Source organism: Salmo salar, chromosome ssa16 (genome assembly GCF_905237065.1).
Source record: "Salmo salar chromosome ssa16, Ssal_v3.1, whole genome shotgun sequence".
Lineage (NCBI taxonomy): Eukaryota > Metazoa > Chordata > Actinopteri > Salmoniformes > Salmonidae > Salmo > Salmo salar.
In genome coordinates this window covers 33857911-33873473 of record NC_059457.1, presented here as the reverse complement: position 1 = coordinate 33873473, position 15563 = coordinate 33857911, and the positions used below count along the sequence as shown (strand labels likewise).

General features: G+C 42.9%; 1 protein-coding gene across 4 annotated transcripts in view; it reads right to left on the bottom strand.

Annotated features, from left to right (window-relative positions):
• Window positions 1-15133, bottom strand: part of LOC106573699 (solute carrier family 66 member 2) — a 93118-nt gene extending 77985 nt beyond the window's left edge. For 2 of the 4 annotated variants that reach the window (XM_014148985.2, XM_014148989.2), the window contains exons 1-3: window positions 14977-15121; window positions 11642-11935; window positions 11199-11332 (exon numbers count right to left, since the gene is read on the bottom strand). In XM_014148985.2, coding sequence (XP_014004460.1) covers window positions 11199-11332; window positions 11642-11850 — 343 coding nt within the window. In that variant the 5' untranslated portion in view covers window positions 11851-11935; window positions 14977-15121. Of the gene's footprint in view, window positions 1-11198; window positions 11333-11641; window positions 11936-14862 lie in introns of all 4 variants that reach the window. The other 2 variants (XM_014148987.2, XM_014148986.2) reach the window with 2 other exon arrangements.
• Window positions 15134-15563: the final 430 nt, after the last annotated feature.

The following is a 15563-nucleotide window of genomic DNA, read 5'->3' as shown; positions in this document are numbered from 1 at the left end:
GTGGAGGGCATCATGACCATGTCCTTTTTACTATTCCCCTTTGTAGCAAGGCAAATCCTAAGTAACTTCCTCAACCTCGTCAGCCTTGCTGTCTGAATCTCTCTTTAAGTCCACCGAAATGGAGCCTCCCGAGTGGCGCAGTGGTATAAGGCACTGCGAGAGGCGTCACTACAGAGCTGGGTTCGATCCCAGGCTGTGTCACAACTGGCCGTGACCGGGAGTCCCATAGGGCGATGCACAATTGGCCCATCATCGTCTGGGTTAGGGGAGGGTTTGGCCGGGGGGGCTTTACTTGGCTCATCGTGCTCTAGTGACTCCTTGTGGAGGGCCGGGCGCCTGCAGGATGACTTTGGTCGTCAGTTGAACAGTGTTTCCTCCGACACATTGGTGCAGCTGGCTTCCAGGTTAATTGGGCGGGTGTTAAGAGGCGCAGTTTGGCGGGTCATGTTTCGGAGGACACATGACTCAACCTTCATCTGTCCTGAGCCCGTTGGGGAGTTGCAGCAATGAGACAAGATTGTAATTGGATATCACAAAATTGGGGAGAAAAAGTGGGCAAAATACAAAATATATATATTAATAATAAGTCCACCAAAATGTATCTTTTTCACTCCTTTAGTCCCCTTTTCACTGATTTGCTCGCCTGTCCTCTGGCATTTGCCCTCCTCTCTCCTTTAATAGGGGTTGAACAGGATAGACAATAGGTTCTTCCTTTCATGTCTGAATAGGTTTGTGAAGTTCTGTGCATTCTCCGTTCAGTCTTTGTCAGCTTTGGCATATATTATTCTTCCTTTGATCTGAAACAACATTCTGAGAGAGCAAAAAATCCATTGTTGCAACACAGCGGTCAGAGTTCAGGCAATTGATGCGTAGAGAGAGAGACTGTATGCGTTGGATCATTATTGCCAATATAGCTAATTAATAAGATCTTGTCAGGGTCAAGGGGCTGGAGGCACCAGACTACTCTGTCTAATCACACCCTTACTGGGTAGCACAGCATGCAGCCACACAATCAATGAGGGGTATCAGCGCCAACGGGGAATCAGCCCCAAGGTTAGAGCAGCAGCACACTTTTTAATGGAAGACTGGCGTTACACTAAACCAGAGCTGGTTTCTCTTGGTGTGACATAAACTGGTGCTGTGTTTGGAAGGCAGGGTTTGGGGCTATGAGAACAGTGTGAGACGAGGTGGAGGAGACTGGAGCCTGCCTCTGGGAGAGCCCTGGGCACAAACAGGGCCGGAAGATCTGCAGCCCATGTTTGCGTCACAACCAGAACTCTGGAGGCTAAGAGTACACTCAACAACAAACACACAAAAACAGTCACCAGACATCTTGCATGCACACACATGCACACACACAAATGTGCGCACACACACCCCTTCACTGTGTCACAGCTCTTTTGTCGGACATATCACAGCATATCACAGAGTAACACTGCACAGGTTTTTATGTGCAATCTAATGAAATAGGGGAGATATTTTAATTTGCTTTTGATAGGTGCTGGTGTAGTCTTTAATGGGTCCATATGGTGAGAGAAGCGGTTCATAATGCAAGGAGCCTGACACTGTGTGTGTGTGTGTGTGTGTGTGTGTGTGTGTGTGTGTGTGTGTGTGTGTGTGTGTGTGTGTGTGTGTGTGTGTGTGTGTGTGTGTGCGTGTGCGTGTGTGTGTGCATCTCTCTCTGTCTTCAAGTTGGAGATGTCTATTGCCAGTCTCGGATCTGTGGAAAATGGGAGTGAGAGGTGGGGAGGGGAGAAGAGGAGGAAGAGAGCGGAAGGGATAGGAGAGCAGCGGAGAGAAGTGGAGGAGAGAGGAGTGGAGAGCAGGGGAGTGGAGAGGAGGAGAGAGCAGCGTGGTGCTGCAGGATAGGTCTCGGCAGGTGTCCAGGGGCTCCCTGTGTGTGATGTGTGATGAGGTTATTTTAATGAGGCAGCCAGAGAGGTGAGGGTTCAGCCTGTAGACATACACTAGGATCAGAACAGACCAGGGAAACACTAGAAAATACTTCAAGAACCGATCAGAACCTGTGGTTTGGCAGTCTTGGCCTCTGAACACCACATTATATTCTATATTCTTTGATAGACCGTGAAGTTTGGCTCAACACTGACCCTGGGTAAACTAATGTCAGCCATGCTTTGCCTCGTTCACTGTTTCAGATGGTAGAGGAATATGCCTTTCGGGAGCCATCATCAGCAACCGTCTGTCTGCCACACCATTCACTTGTCATCCTCTCACTCGCAGGAGGGAGAGAGCGGGAATGACGGAGGGGGGAGACAAAAGACTGGAGACAAGAGGGAAGGCAGGGGGAAATTAATGGGACAGTGGTGGAAAGACAAACATGGCTGCTAAGAGGGGATTGAGATATACTGTTGTTAACAGGGAGATGATCTCTAGCCTTGCCTATCAATAGTCTGGTAGAAAGCACAACACATATAGACACTCTGTCTGTCTGCTCTGGATTGACACTACTGTTGGAGTGATGAGAGAACTAGTGATCAATGGTGTTGGTGGAATAGGTCATCTTTTCTCATCTTACACTGATGTGACCAGGGGGGAAGATGGACAGAACCAGAGCACTTAGGTCAAAGATGAACTCATGAATATATAAATCTATCTATAAATAACCAATGGTATTCAGACAGGCCCATAGTGCAGCAACTGTCAATGTGTAGTGGGGACAGGAGCCACCATGATTTGGAATTCTACTCTGCACAATGTCAATTTGACATTTTTAAGGGTGCCACAAAAATGTCCATTAAAAACATCCCCGCAAATTCATACAATATAATACAAACAAAGCAGACACAGGCACACTTTTTCCACTCTCTAACTCACAGGTCAGTCTGCTGGGTATCTGCTGTATTTCTTGGAATTTTAATAATTCATATGACCCCGTGGGAGTAGCCACTGTCAGTAGTCTGACTCAACCTTTCCTAGAAAAGGACTGAGCACTCTTCTTGTTTAAGAGGGCCAACACTTAACCAGAGACAGAGCTTATGCAAACTTTCCCATGGGAATGATTCTAAAACAAGCACAAAATCAGAGACAACGACAAACACAAAACATATCACAAAACTAACTCTGAAGGAAAACTGAAGTGTTGGCTAATGTGTAAATGTTGCTTATGTTACAAACTGTACTCTACTCACTCATATACACCTGCCTAGCTTCATTTGACTTGTTAATTAGATGTCTGTTATCTAGGCTTCAATTAAAGTGTACACCTCTATATGTAAATGCGGGGGAGTAATAAACTCTGTCTGTGCTGAGAGCGGTCACACCTGATTCGCCTCGCTGCAATGCTGCACGCTGCAGATAACGCCACCTGAGTGGCAGACAGACTGGCAGTCACATCCCACACTGCAGTAGAGACCCTACACTGACTCAGCACAATGAAACCCACCCAAAAAAACACACACAGACCACTCTACTAAGGCACCTGGCATAGGTACTCTCTGTACACTGTCACATCACTACACAAGGAAGTCTACCTCTGGGTCAACAACACATCAGTCCATTCCCTTCACTTTCAACACAGGTATTGTATGATAAAGAGATATGAACAGACAGGGTCCAGTTATGACCAGTAGAGGGCTCTGTTGTTTCATTAGAACAACATACTATACGTGAGACTCAATTATTAAACAATTATACATGACCTTCACTCACATTTGAGTGTTGCAGAAGTATTTGTAATGAGGTGTGATATGTGCTGTTGAACTACTAAAGCAGATACAAGGCATCATCATTGGTGCTCATTGATTTCTCTATTCTTGAGGTTGGAAGGGAGGCTCTTATTTAATGCTACACCAGGACAGAGACACAACTTATCCACTAACAATTTAGCAAATAAAAAGCTTAGGATGGGTGAGGTTAACATACAACACATTGTTCAAAAGAGTTGTCACTGTAGCTCAGCCAAAGCCAACACTGGCTTTAACAGCAGTATAGAGCAATACAGTATCCAACCTCTGCTAAGCTGTAAAGGAACTCTAAGCCACAAGGTCTTCACCCGAGGAACATACCTGGGGCCTCATTTACAAACGTTGTGTACGCACAAAAGATGCGCCAAATTATGCGTGCACCAGTTTTCACGGAACAGTTGACCTTTATAAAAACTTGACGTGAGAATGTGCTTATCATCCAACAAGCACAGCTTCTAGAGGTTGAAGTATTGCATTGCAGAAAGACAAAAGTAGTAGCCTTGTGAAAATGGGGAATATATGACACTCTTATTTATAACACAATAACAGGTAGCCTAGCTACACTACCGGTCAAACGTTTTAGAACACCTACTCATTCAAGGGTTTTTATTTATTTTTACTATTTCCTAACTTAAGAATAATAGTGAAGACATCAAAACTATGAAATAACACATATGGAATCATGTAAGATGGTCCTAACCAACAGTGCAATTTTGTTAGTTTGTTTGTTTTATTTGTAACTTATTTTGTACATAATGTTGCTGCTACCGTCTATTACGACCAAAAATAACTTCTGCACATCAGAAAAGCGACTACTCACCGCGAACTGGAAGAAGATTTTTCCTTTAACGAGTAACGAGTAGGATATACTGCTTTCCCGGGAACAGGCTCAAATCCCCGTCATTTGCGTGAAGAAAAGGCGGAGGAAAAGGGGGCGCAGTTTGGGCTGCCTTCTGAGAATCCGTAGGCGAGCGAGTAAACTCCCACTGCAATCCGTCCTACTGTCTAACGTGCAATCATTGGAAAATAAAATTGATGACGTTCGATTAAGATTATGCTACAAACGGGACATTAAAAACTGTAATATCTTATGTTTTACAGAGTCGTGGCTGAACGGCGACACTGATAATATAGAGCTGGCGCGATTTACCATGCACCGGCAGAACAGAGAAGCTAAGACGAGGGGTGGGGGTGTGTGTCTATTTGTCAATAACAGCTGGTGTGCGATGTCTAATATTAAAGAGGTCTCAAGGTATTGCTCGCCTGAGGTAGAGTACTTTATGATAATCTGTAGACCACACTATCTACCAAGAGAGTTCTCATCCATATTATTCGTAGCCATCTATTTACCACCACAGACCGATGCTGGCACTAAGACCACACTCAACCAACTCTATAAGGCCATAAGCAAACAAGAAAATGCTCATCCAGAAGCGGCGCTTCTAGTGGCCGAGGACTTTAATGCAGGCAAACTTAAATCAGTTTTACCATATTTTTACCAGCATGTCACATGTGCAACGAGAGGGGAAAAAAATTCTAGACCACCTTTAATCCACACACAGAGATGCATACAAAGCTCTCCCCTGCCATCCATTTGGCAAATCTGACCATAATTATATCCTCCTGATTCCTGCTTACAAGCAAAAACTAAAGCAGGAAGTACCAGTGACTCGCTTAATACGGAAGTGGTCAGATGACGCGGATGCTATGCTACAGGACTGTTTTGCTAGCACAGACTGGAATATGTTCCAGGATTCATCCAATGGCATTGAGGAGTATACCACCTCAGGAGTATACCACCTTCATCAATAAGTGCATCGACAACGTCGTCCCCACATATCCCAACCAGAAGCCATGGATTACAGGCAACATCCACAACGAGCTAAAGGCTAGAGCTGCCACTTTCAAGGAGCGGGACACTAATCCGGACGCTTATAAGAAATTGCGGTATGCCCTCAGACGAACCATCAAATAAGCAAAGCGTCAATAGAGGATTAAGATTGAATCCTATTACAGCAGGCTCTGACGCTCGACGAATGTGGCAGGGCTTGAAAACTATTACAGTCTACAAAGGGAAACCCAGTCGTGAGCTGCCCAGTGACACGAGCCTACCAGACGAGCTAAATGCTTTTTATGCTCGCTTCGAGGCAAGCAACACTGGAGCATGCATGAGAGCACCAGCTGTTTCGGATGACTGTGTGATAACGCTCTCGGTAGCCAATGTGAGTAAGACCTTTAAACAGGTCAGCATTCACAAAGCCGCGGGGCCAGACGGATTACCAGGACGTGTACTCAAAGCATGTGCGGACCAACTGGTAAGTGTCTTCACTGACATTTTCAACCTCTCCCTGACCGAGTCTGTAATACCTACATGTTTCAAGCAGACCACCATAGTCCCTATGCCCAAGAAAGCAAAGGTAACCTGACTAAATTATTACCTCCCCGTAGCACTCACATCGGTAGCCACGAAGTGCTTTGAAAGGCTGGTCATAGCTCACAGCAACAGCATCCTCCAGGACATCCTAGAACCACTCTAATTCGCATACCGCCCCAACAGATCCACAGATGACGCAATCTCGATCGCATTCCACACTGCCTTCTCCCACCTGGACAAAAGGAACACCTATGTGAGAATGCTGTTCATTGACTACAGATTCTTCAAATAGCCATCCTTTACCTTGATGACAGCTTTGCATACTCTTGGCATTCTCTCAACCAGCTTCATGAGGTAGTCACCTGGAATGCATTTGAATTAACAGGTGTGCCTTCTTAAAAGTTAATTTGGGGAATTTCTTACCTTCTTAATGTGTTTGAGCCAATCAGTTGTGTTGTGACAAGGTAGGGGGGTATTCAGAAGATAGCCCTATTTGGTAAAAGACCAAGTCCATATTATGCCAAGAACAGCTAAAATAAGCAAAGAGAAATGACAGTCCATCATTACTTTATGACATGAAGGTCAGTCAATACAGAAAATGTCAAGAACTTTGAAAGTTTCTTCAAGTGCAGTTGCAAAAAACATCAAGCGCTATGATCAAACTGTCTCTCATGAGGACCGCCACAGGAAAGGAAGACCCAGAGTTAGTTTGCTGCAGAGGATAAGTTCATTAGAGTTTCCAGCCTCAGAATTTGCAGCCCTAATAAATGTTTCAAGGAGTTCAAGTAACAGACACATCTCAACATCAACTGTTCAGAGGAGACTGTGTGATTCAGGCTTTCATAGTCGAATTGCTGCAAAGAAACCACTACTAAAGGACACCAATAAGAAGAAAAGGCTTGCTTGTGCCAAGAAACACAAGCAATGGACATTAGACCGGTGGAAATGTGTCCTTTGGTCTGGAGTCCAAATTGGAGATTTTTGTTCCTTACAGCCGTGTCTTTGTGACAAGCGGTGTGGGTGAACGGATGATCTCCACATGTGTTTTTCCCACCTTAAAGCATGGAGGATGTGTTATGGTGCTTTGCTGGTGACACTGACTGTGATTTATTTAGAATTCAAGGCACACTTAACCAGCACGGCTACCACAGCATTCTGCAGCGATACGCCTTCCCATCTGGTTTGGGCTTAGTGGGACTTGTTTTTCAACAGGACAATGACCCAACACACCTCCAGGCTGTGTAAGGGCTATTTTACCATGAAGGAGAGTGATGGAGTGCTGCATCAAATGACCTGGCCTCCACAATCTCCAGATCTCAACCAACTTGAGATGGTTTGGGATGAGTCGGACCGCAGAGTGAAGGAAAAGCAGCCAACAAGTGCTCAGCATATGTGGGAACTCCTTCAAGACTTTTGGAAAATCATTCCAGGTGAAGCTGGTTGAGAGAATGCCAAGAGTGTGCAAAGCTGTCATCAAGACATTTCACCGATAGTGTAAATATAATAACAATATGCAAACATTTGCCATTAGTGATAAGAGCGAGAAAATAAATGTTTCTTATCTTTGCATTCTAAAATAGAAATACGCATATATTTCATACTATTTATTTCATTTCCATGATCATTGCAGAATAAATCTCTCACCTTTTCTGACTGTGATAGTTTCATAGGCTGCTTGTGTCGCAAAATAGCCTACAGGCCGACAACAAGTTAGTATCGGCTACCATTTGTCCCGTCTCTCATTTAATTGGACCCATTAAACAGTAATAATTAGATAAACTATTTCAAATATTTTGATCTAGGTATTTTGGTCTTTCCGAAACTGTCAGATACAGCAAATGTCACTGCAAAAGGAAACATTCTGCCAACACCTCCAAAGACATCTGATCAAGTTTGCCAAGCATTGCTATTTCCTTTTGATACTGTCTTGGCCTAATTCCAATACTTCCAATGTATACAGCAAATAAGGGTGTTATTGTCACTATAAAAGGTGAATGATGGGTGTTTTTCAGGCAAAGTTATAATGCTCGTTCACGTGTGCACAGTTTTAAGAAGTCTGATTTATAACTGGAAACATTGAGGCCCATGAGCTTTCTGAGGTAAACTGTGGAGAGAATGTGAATCACCTTTTGCCACTCTAGACATGATGTTGACTTTCAATGACAATAGACCACATCAACCTTTCTTTAGGGCGAGGAGAAATGCTAATTTCATTCCATCTATTCCCCCCTCCATTAGAACAGTGAGCCTCACACTTCCTAGTTTGTCATTCCTGAAACACCCTCTATGCATCTTCTGTGCTCTATGCAGCATGCAGCATGAAAAAACTAAGTTGGTAAAAGGTCACAATAGCATATCTATGTATTTTAATCCCCCCCATATACTACTTACTGACCTCAGACAATCTCTAATAAAGGAAGCTAAATGTTATCCGAAAGCTGGTACTTGTCGGCATGTGTGTTTATGGTTGTGAATGTTTATTATTGTTTGTGCATGTATGTGTGGTTGTGAACGTTTATTGTTGTTTGTGCATGGGTGTGTGGTTGTGAGCATTTATTGTTGTTTGTGCATGTGTGTGTGGTTGTGAAAGTTTACTGCTGTGTGTGCATGTGTGTGTAGTTGTGTTGTGTAAGTATGTGGTAGGGTTAGATGGGGACAGGTGCTGCTGTGCTGGCTGTCATAGAGCAGGATGTTCCTGAGGTAAGTACAGTAAAGTAATGATTGGGGAGGAAGTTAGGTCTATTCTGAGCCTGGACCATCACACCCCTCCATCCCCTCTGAAATCAGACAGCTGACCTGCCCTTCAGCGGAAATAAAAGGCCTGGAGTGATGATCTGTTGTCCTGTAGTGTCTGTGGCAGGGTGATTAAGGGCACTCAAAACAGTTCAGAGTTCTCTAATGGTTTGGTTGCTGAGCTCCTATCATACAGTACTGACAATCGATGTGAGTAAAGATGGACTGAGGACTCTCCAGCTCCCAACAGGGGAAAACAGAATCAGTCTGGAACCCAGTGTCTCAGCAGACAACAATACCACAGTCTCTCTCACACATATCCAATGCCCAAACAAGGATTATCTACAGTATAACACAATCTCAGACTCGTGCATGGGTACATAGCACACATACACACATACATATATACACACAAACCCACAATAACTCACCGATATCTACAGCATGAATAACTTAGCATCTATTCACTAATCAATCAACATGACAGATACATTATTAGGGCCGAGGAGTTAGGGATCTAATAACACACAACACACTCTTTGAAATATCGTAATATTACAAGATTTAATTTTGTTCCCAGTCAGACTAATAAAAAGCTGACCTAAGATTGGCTCTGTAAATGTAATGAAAGAGATTTAATCAACCTGTAGTTCTGTGAAAACACAATTATCCATAAATTCTCTCTCTCTCTCTCTCTCTCTCTCACACACACACACACATAGAGCAGACCCCCTGTCACTGGCCACACACACTCTCACACCCAGAGCTGAAATTATCTCTTCTATGTGAAAGCCCAGTGACACTATACAAACACCATTTCCACGTTATTCTCACACACACCAATCCCCATAATTACATCCACAAGATCATCACTCAACTCAAAGGACCTCAGGACCGCATATCAGCCCTGCAACAAAAGGACCAGCTGACATCATGTCAGTGATTCTCTCGTTAACACAGGTGTGAGTGTTGACGAGGACAAGGCTGGAGATCACTCTGTCATGCTGATTGAGTTCAAATAACAGACTGGAAGCTTCAAAAGGAGGGTGGTGCTTGGAATCATTGTTCTTCCCCTGTCAACCATGGTTACCTGCAAGGAAACACGTGCCGTCATCATTGCTTTGCACAAAAGGGCTTCACAGGCAAGGATATTGCTGCCAGTAAGATTGCACCTAAATCAACTATTTATTGGATCATCAAGAACTTCAAGGAGAGTGGTTCAATTGTTGTGAAGAAGGCTTCAGGGCGCCCAAGAAAGTCCAGCAAGCGACAGGACCGTCTCTTAAAGTTGATTCAGCTGCGGGATTGGGGCACCACCAGTACAGAGCTTGCTCAGGAATGGCAGCAGGCAGGTGTGAGTGCATCTGCACGCACAGTGAGGCAAAGACATTTGGTGGATTGCCTGGTGTCAAGAAGGGCAGCAAAGAAGCCACTTCTCTCCAGGAAAAACATCAGGGACAGACTGATATTCTGCAAAAGGTACAGGGATTCGACTGCTGAGGACTGGGGTAAAGTCATTTTCTCTGATGAATCCCCTTTCCAATTGTTTGGGGCATCCGGAATAAAGCTTGTCCGGAGAAGACAAGGTGAGCGCTACCATCAGTCCTGTGTCATGCCAACAGTAAAGCATCCTGAGTCCATTCATGTGTGGGGTTGCTTCTCAGCCAAGGGAGTGGGCTCACTCACAATTTTGCCTAAGAACACAGACATGAATAAAGCATGGTACCAACACATCATCCGAGAGCAACTTCTCCCAACCATCCAGGAACAGTTTGGTGACGAACAATGCCTTTTCCAGCATGATGGAGCACCTTGCCATAAGGCAAAAGTGATAACTAAGTGGCTCGGGGAACAAAACATCGATATTTTGGGTCCATGGCCAGGAAACTCCCCAGACCTTAATCCCATTGAGAACTTGTGGTCAATCCTCAAGAGGCGGGTGACAAACAAAACCCCACAAATTCTGACAAACTCCAAGCATTGATTATGCAAGAAAGACCTGCCATCAGTCAGGATGTGGCCCAGAAGTTAATTGACAGCATGCCAGGGCAGATTGCAGAGGTCTTGAAAAAGAAGGGTCAACACTGCAAATATTGACTATGCATCAACTTCATGTAATTGTCAATAAAAGCCTTTGACACTTATGAAATGCTTGTAATTACACTTCAATATTCCATAGTAACATCTGACAAAAATATCTAAAGACACTGAAGCAGCAAACTTTGTGAAAATTAATATTTGTGTCATTCTCAAAACTTTGGCCACGACTGTACTATAACTGTGTGTTCATTTTTCAAATGTGATGAGTGGTCAAGTTAAGTACATGCATTATAATACAATTGAAATAGGGCTATTTGCCTGATGTGTTTATGGTTTGGTTGGCTTACCTGTGAAATGGCGCTGTTTGGTGCTGACGCGGTTGGTGTGCTGGATGTTGCAGCAGAGATGGAGCATAGCCAGCATGGTAATGATCATGACGACACTCTGGAGGAGCAGAGTCAGTTCAAACTGCTTCCCTATCCTGTAGGTAGACAACATTACAGTGGTTAATCAAATTACAATGTCAGCGCAGACAATGCTTCTCACTTCCTCTAACCACTTCTCAATCCATGTTTCAAGGAAACAAAACAAACCTGCACTGTTGTATGCTCACAAGTGAATTGTTTCATTAGGTCATGATGTGAGCATACTGTACAATAATTTATAGGTTTCTTCTGTTTACATTGAACTGTTTTCTCTACACAGCACCTGGCAGTTTCACTGGATGTGTACACTGTGCATATACCCAATGTAATCGGTCCCCAGTGAACCCTCTCTACCCTGGACTCACCAGAAGAAGATCCGTAGGATGTTGGCGATGAGCAGAAGCAGACAGACGCAGGTGGAGAATCCCTCAGTGATGCTGCTCCTCTGGATCTCCTGGTACTGAGGCACGTAGGGCAGGGATCCTCCAAACACCATCACACAGGAGGCCAGCCACGACAGCAGGGTCCACGAGCCCTCCATGTCCTCCTCCTGGATGCCCACCTCAATGTCCATCTCTAGCTAGGGCCTCAGATAGCAGCCTGGTCTCACAGTCACACCCAGCACCGTGGAGTAGACAAATAGACACTCCTGATCATGACTGGAAGCATAGAAAACAAATAACGAACTCTAACTGCTGCTCCCTCTCTCATGCTTTGTTAGAGAACTCACCCTGTCATACTTACAAAACTAAAGATACCAACACATGCACCATCTCCCACTACAGCAAAATACTAAAACTAACTATCAGTTATCACCGTAACGCAACAACAATTCGTAAAGCATGAGTCACCTTGCTACCCACGCCCATTCTCTCACACCCCTATCTGAATTAAGGATATCCAAAATAGCCATCCAGTAATATGCCAATGTTTCAAGCCTGCAAGAGACCCCAAAGTTTTCTTCTTAGTAACTTAGCTCTACCATAACCCAACAAGTCCAAGTCCAAATGCAGAAACCTAAACATAAAATGTAATACATACACAAACATCTGCCACAATAATCATATTACTTGTATTTTTTTAAAACAAGCACCTTATAAAACTGTACAAGCACCAAAAACACTGTTGTTTTGACAAGTAGCAATAAATCACTGATATCACTGATATCACACACTTACAAAATATGGTCTCTGTCTCTCTTTAATGGAATTCAGAATTGATGCAAAATATTCTAGAGCATTGAGAATGCAAATAGTTATGGAACTGTCTATGAGCTGTTACCAGAGACATGCATTTAGAGAGTTGGGCCAACTTTTAGAATTGTGAATATTGTTCCAATTCCTTCTGTTACATTGTATTATTTAAATATTCCCCCTGCAATGTTAATGGGGGGCTGCAACTGCTGCCATAAAATGTTGTCATGTAAATGCACCATAATGCTCATTCTAGACTTTATATACCCATTGTAATGTTAATGGTCGCTAACAAGGCTGCCATAAAATGTTGTAGTGTCATACAAATGCATCAGAATGCAGAAACCGCAATGGCCCAACTTTCTGAATACATTGCTCTGGCGTATTCTATTCTAGCCTATGTGAACATTACTACTATCCATACCACTACATTAAAGTTCTTGCCTTTTTCCATGGAGGGTAGGAAAATTCAGGAAGGGATAACATAGACATGAAGTTGATATAATGCTCTTTCTCTTACGAGTCTCCCCTCTACTCTGTTACATAAAATGCAACACGTGGTCTTAATATTTGCAGAAGCTTTGCCAAATATTGAGTGATTCTAAATATAGTCCATACAGAACTGCCAGTATTTACATAGGGGGAAACATTCTTCTTTTTCCAGTTTTCCCTCTCTTTGGCCCAATCTCAAAAATGACTCTTTAGCAGTACAGTAATACAGAGTCTCACTTTTCCCCCCTAGACAGCCAGGGGAAGAATATTGAAACAATGAAATGTAACACTGCTCCTTCTGTAAAAAGAGCTCTTTAGGGTGTGCTGAATAAAATATGTCCTTCGTGCATTACCAGTGAGGCACTTCAACATTGTACACACCCATAGGAGTTACTTCAGGGCATTGTTTCCTGTGTGGAAACTGGAAGGTTGGTATGCAAGACACTCTATGAACAGAGTGTGTGTGTGTGTGTGTGTGTGTGTGTGTGTGTGTGTGTGTGTGTGTGTGTGTGTGTGTGTGTGTGTGTGTGTGTGTGTGTGTAGTCAGCTGAAGGCTGTCAATTCAAAATTATATTTAACAAGTAAAATAACTTGACCAAGAAGTATTTTCAAAACAATATGTGTCTGTGACTGCTAATATATAAAAGTGTTGGGTAAACTCAAGGCTGTTGAAATGTTCAAGCACTACAGACCACAGGCTCATATTGGAGGAATGTTCACAGTTGGCTTAGTAACACTTCCTCAATAAACAGAGATACTTAATTACCTTGACATATTTTTTGCTCTGCATAACTCAGCTCTAATTGTCATTCAGGATGACACGGTTTCTACCACCACAGGATTCCTCTCAATGAAACTTTTAGTAGGAGGACAGCAGGCAGTAAAGAAAGACAAAACTGGGAATGTTGAAAGAGTGGGTGACATTTCACAGGAAATAGATACTTTGGTGACATTCAAAGTCTGTCAGTGAACATACACGTGTTGTCATTTCTAGTATATAATAGTTCATTAGACTGCATAGAGCAGCATGTGAAATGTGACAGTTAAAGAACCCTGGCCTAGAGTGTCCTTTGAAAAACAATCCATCACATTAAAACTAAAGGTCACTAGAAGTTGAACGTTTTTTTTTATTACTTTTTCAGCTGAACATTAAGCTACAGTGAATAACTTGGATAGCCTATCCAATAATACCCAACAGAAAATGTTCCTTTGTTTTCTCCACAATATGCTTTTAGGCTAAAGAGTTTAGGTGGGCTGTCATTCAATGTCTGTATTATACTAGGCTAACTGTATTTGGATGATGTGGGGAAAACAGAAGGAAAAAAAACACTTATGTAAACAAAGCATGAAGGGGTTGGGCTACAACATGCCCCAACATAGAGTAGGTTATTTTAACTGAAAAAGTACAACTACTCCAAAAATACTGCTAGTTCTTCTGCCCAAAATCTGTACTTTTTGTTGGTTGTATATAAAGTAAAGAACCCAGATTGTGTATTGAGGAGTAAAGAACTTCTCCCAGCAATGGATTCCCCATCTAAGAATAGTATCTCAATTGAAATCCCTTTGGTACATGGACTAACCACCTGGCAGAAACTGTCCTTGAGATAATATCCCCGGGGCGATAGAGTAGGCTAAACTGTAAATAGACAGGGTAATAAACGTGTAAAACGGTGAAATAAAAATGTAACAAAGAATACAAGAGTATTGGAAACAAAACAATAACATTGCAGCGTGCCTCAGGAGCCCAAGGGGTGCACTTTTTGGTTTTTTCCCTAACGTTGCTTGATGATGAGTTGATTATTTGAATCAGCTGTGTAGCTCTAGGGCAAAAACCAAAACGTGCACCGAGTTTGGTAAACCCTGGGACAGGCAGAGGGATCTATATACACTACCAACGTTACCATGGTCGGTCACGCGTATGGTCTTCGAATATCCTGAACAAAATTATCCTGGAAAGTGAGTAAAAATGTACTTATATTGCGGTTGCGGTGTTCCCACTGGTGATTTGAATTTACCTCTTCCTTTTACGCGCAAATTCATTGACTACTCCCCAAGAACGCGCTCCAATTTATTCATAGACGAGATCTATCTACTACTTACAGTAATACTACAGTCTTTACAATTTGACTTCTTCAACCAGTGCAACTACTATTGGCTATGGGGGAATATATGGGAGTCACCGCATGACATGCATGATGACACACACAATGATGATTCGTTTCTCAAATATGGTGTCTTTGTTATTGTCACATTACAGTGTAGTTATTAAGAATTCTGAGTTTTTTCCCTAATAGTTTTAATTTGGACACTCCTGGAAGTCAGTCTCCCTAGACAGTGGTGTAAAGTACTTACGACTCCATACATTTCCCCTGCCCCCCAAAAGTACTCGTTACATTTTGAATGTTTAACAGGACAACAAAATGGTCCAATTCACACACTTACCAGGAGAACTTCCCTATTGCCTCTGATCTGGCAGACACACTAAACACATGCTTAATTTGTAAATTATGTCTGAGTGTTGGAGTGTGCCCTTGACTAGCCGTAATAGAAATCGTTTGAAATAATTTTTTACTTTTGATACTTAAGTATATTTTTGCAATTA